At 38.3% G+C, this 4,372-nt stretch overlaps 1 protein-coding gene across 1 annotated transcript in view; it reads right to left on the bottom strand.

Moving 5' to 3' along the window:
* Positions 1-1,908: 1,908 nt before the first annotated feature.
* The window catches only part of IFT25 (intraflagellar transport 25), a 17,987-nt gene continuing 15,523 nt past the window's right edge, over positions 1,909-4,372 (bottom strand). The window contains exon 5 of the mRNA XM_082265913.1: positions 1,909-2,078. Coding sequence (XP_082122039.1) covers positions 1,980-2,078 — 99 coding nt within the window. The 3' untranslated portion in view covers positions 1,909-1,979. The remainder of the gene's footprint in view (positions 2,079-4,372) is intronic.

Genomic DNA, 4,372 nt, shown 5'->3' with positions numbered 1-4,372 from the left:
AATCATGCAACTTCATCTGAAATCGCGCAATTTCAATGACGCATGTCAGTGTGACTTCGGGTGCGACTTGGAAGACATCTGTGTGGCTTCATGCAAAGACATTTATGCAAATTTCTCAGAACCGAGGAGACGTTGCTGGAAGTGGCAGTAGAGGAGATTCGCTGGCCATCTGGAGAGTATAGAAGCCTGATCCATTTAAGGCAGATTGAATACCATCATTGATTGAAAAACAAGGAAGGAGAGGCGAGGAGCCCTGAATATTTTTCATAAGGCGCATGATCTGATATATGGAGGTGAGCGATTAGCACACCAAGAGGGGTACACGAGTGAGAAGAAGCACCCCACATATTTAACACGGTGTTAGGTGGAGGGTATATACCTCTATGAAGTTTCTTTCACCTGGATAGAGTATTGAAATATCTATATTTCACCTTTGAACTTGTTTGGGTCACCTGCGGCATTTTATAAAGGACTGTGTGATTTTATTCACTTTTTTGTTCAATGCACTGAGCACTTTACCTGTCACTTTATTTATTTATTATATGTCTCTATACAATATTTTGAGATAAGAGTGTGAACTTTATTATTTATTTAACTTATTGACTACACTAATGCACTTTACACCTGATGTACCTATGTACAAATGAACACTACTATTCAATTTTCCTATTTTTTAGGTACCTTAATTTATACAAATAATTACATTCACTAATTCACATCTAAGCTGCACTTAAGCGTTTATCCAAAGACTAGTCAAATCACTTCCCAGAAGTGCAGTATCCCCCACCCCTTATTATTAGCTTTTTACTGCATGGTTTTCAGTATTGGTACATGCAGCATCTAGGAAGTGTTCATTTAGATTATACAATTCCTCAGACAGCGCGTGACTCATACCACAATACATATAACTGGTCAGCAACAATGTTTAGGTAAGTGATATGTGTCAACTAACATCCACATGAATGGCAGGACCCAAGGTTTTCCAGCAGACTATTGCCCAAAGCATCACACTGCCTCTGCCAGCTTGCCTTCTTATACCGCATCCTGGTGCCATCTCTTCCCCAGGTAAGTGACGCACACGCCAGACCCTCCACATAATGTAAAAGAAAATGTGGTTCATGAGACCAGGCCACCTTCTTCCTGTGCTCAGTGGTCCAGTTTTGATGCTCACATGCCCATTGTAGGCACTTTTGATTGTGGACACGGGTAAGCATGGATACCCTGACCAGTCTGCAGCTGCACAGCTCCATACACAACAAATTGTGATGTCCAAATTTGGCACTGTGGAACTGTTGAGGTGTTATGAAGCCCAAGCTTCTTTAATAGTGCTTTCCAGCTTGTCTGCATTGTTGGGTCTGGTGTCTCTCATCTTCCTCTTGACAATACCCCACAGATTCTCTATGGGGTTTAGGTCAGGCAAGTTTGCTGGCCAATCAAGCAGAGTGATACCACGATAATTAAACCAGGTATTGGTACTTTTGGCAGTGTGGGCAGGGGCAAAGTCCTGCTGGAAAATTAAATCAGCATCTCCATAAAGCTGCTCAGCAGAGGGAAGCATGTAGTGCTCTAGAATTTCCTGGTAGAGGACTGCACTGACTTTGTAAGCCATAATCTTTAAAATTAAAAGAAAGACATGCTTGAAATATAATCACTCTGTGTGTATGGCATCTATATAAAACATGAGTTTCACTTTTTGAATTGAATTACTGAAATAAATTAACTTTTTGATGATATTAAAATTTTTTGAGATGCACCTGTATTACGTGGTCAATTTAGATGTAGCCAGTGCTAAGTGGAGTTCTTTAAATACACAGAATGCCCATAAACAATATTTTTTTTTTTTTATTTATTTATAAAAATACAATAAAAAATTGGAATAATTATAAATATTTATATCTGGAAAGTGATTCCACTTTTTCTGTCTTCTTGTATGCATGGTTATTGAGGGACCCATATGGTAAGCTACATAAAGCTGCAATTTATATGACACTTTCTGCTGATACGCTGCGCACAGCTACAAAATGATCAAACCCCGACAAGATCACAAAACGCAAATGGATCGCTTGCACTCCAGGAAGCTGGGAAATAAAATTAAAAAAATATATAAAAATGAAGTTTAAAAAATGTTACATTGTTTATACATGGCAAATACAGTTTTGTATGCAGTGAATGTATACACATATGTGCAATAATTTAAAGTGTATCTTAATGCAAAAACAAAAGGAAATTCATGACATTACTGACTTATTCATGCTCACAATCCAATTCTGTGCCAGCAAAAGGTTATTTGGTTGCTCTTCTTGTATATTTCCACATATTATTCAAAGATCAGTAAACCAGATATATCACAGAATCAACTAGACTGAAAGCATTAGATGAAGCTGCAAATGTGACAAGACCTGTTTTGCTACAAACAATTGACTTTTTATCTAGAAAACACCATTGTGCTCAGCTCAGTCAACTTCTTTTATTCTAAAAAGGGCTAATAAGATTGCCCTTAGGTTAACAAGGTTCTTTTATAGAATGTAAATTCATACAAAACTCCAGGCAAATATAAAGAAAACTCTTTAGTCAGTCCTGTTATGTAATCAACCATACATTTATGACTACCCACATAATATACAGTAGGTCACTGTTCTGTCCCAAAAGCAGCTCTGACCCGTGGAGGCATGGACACAACTGGACCTCTGAAGGTATGCTGTGATATCTGGCACCAAGCTGTCAGTAGCAAATCCTTTGGGGGAGATTTACTAAAGCTGAGAACACTCAGATTCTGGTTTCAAAATGTTCTGCCTCCAACACATCAACTTCAGGGACAGCAGAAGGTGCTTATGATGCAATACTATAATAACAAAGTGCCAATCAAATTCATAAAATATGCACATATAAATAAATATAATTAATGAAAAGTCCAAAGAGCTTGTGCAAATGCCTGTGCAAAGGATGCTTGGAAAAGGTGCTTGAACCGGTGCTTGAAGATAAATATGTGTGCTTACACCACCACCCCACAAACAATTGGCCTCTCACCTGAAGCTTAGACCTGTGTGTCACCACTAGGTCAAATAAACGGGGGTTATAAGCTCTTTTTCCTTTCCAGACCCAATAGATCACTGGCTGCTGCTTAGTAACTTGAAAAAGCCATATACTGGAACAGTATTACCATCATGGTTTCGTTTTGGCATGTGAAAAACAAAGAAGCACAGGATCTAATGCTCACCGTATAACAATACATTTGTTGGGAATTCGATGGATAAAACACTCACATGAATTAGCACTAGTAACTAGTGCATACAGAAAGCTTGTCTCTGTTTCTAATCCGAGCTAGCTAGCGGCTTCCTGATTGCTGGTGAAGGGAGACTTCACCAGAAACCAGGAAGCTGCCAGCCAGATCTCATTAGAAACAGAGACAAGCGTTCAATATGCACTAGTTACAAGTGCTAATTCATGTGAGTGTTTTATCCATCAAATTCCCAATAAATGTATTGTTACACGGTGAGCATTAGATCCTGTGCGGCTTTGTTTTTCACATGCCAAACCGAAACTATGATGGGAATGCTGTTCCAGTATATGGCTTTTTCAAGTTACTAAGCAGCAGCCAGTGATCTATTGGGTTTGGAAAGGAAAAAGAGCTTATAACCCCCGTTTATTTGACCTAATGGTGAAACACAGGTCAAAGCTTCAGGTGAGAGGCCAATCGTTTGTGTGGTGGTGGTGTAAGCACACACATTTTTATTTAAGCACCGGTTCAAGCACCTTTTCCAAGCATCCTTTGCACAGGCATTTGCACAAGCTCTTTGGACTTTTCATTAATTACTGTATATTTATTTATATGTGCATATTTTATGAATTTGATTGGCACTTTGTTATTATAGTATTTCATCATAAGCACCTTATTGGCAAATGTCAATATAGTTTGGCATTTCAAGCACCTTATCTTTATTTGTAAGACTGCACAGATATATGCATTTTTAACACTTAGTGCACTTTAGCCGGTTTAATTACTGGTTAATTAATTAATTAGCGATGTACCGTTATTATTTTGAGTTTTGGTAATACTTTGCAGTGGTAAGCTGAGTGGGTATAGCTGCTTATTTTTTCACTTTATATTTAAACATTAGGGAATTGTTTGCGCTGATAAAATCCACTTTGCAATCAGTGTTATTCACCCATCAGTGGTCATAAAGTTTTGGCAGATCGGTGAATAGTTTGTATTTTCATACCTAGTTATTAAGTGCAGTCCTGCCCCTGAAACAAAACCCCTCCTCTACTATTCGTTTACCTATCTAATTAAATCACTGTTGTTGAGAACTGAGGTGCTTTCATTGGATAGAGGGATCAGGGATGTGTAAGGCTTAGGCTGGCCATACATTTT

The sequence above is a fragment of the Pelophylax lessonae genome (genome assembly GCF_965119305.1).
Source record: "Pelophylax lessonae genome assembly, chromosome: 8".
Taxonomy (NCBI): Eukaryota; Metazoa; Chordata; class Amphibia; order Anura; family Ranidae; genus Pelophylax; species Pelophylax lessonae.
This window is presented reverse-complemented; position numbering and strand designations above follow the sequence as displayed.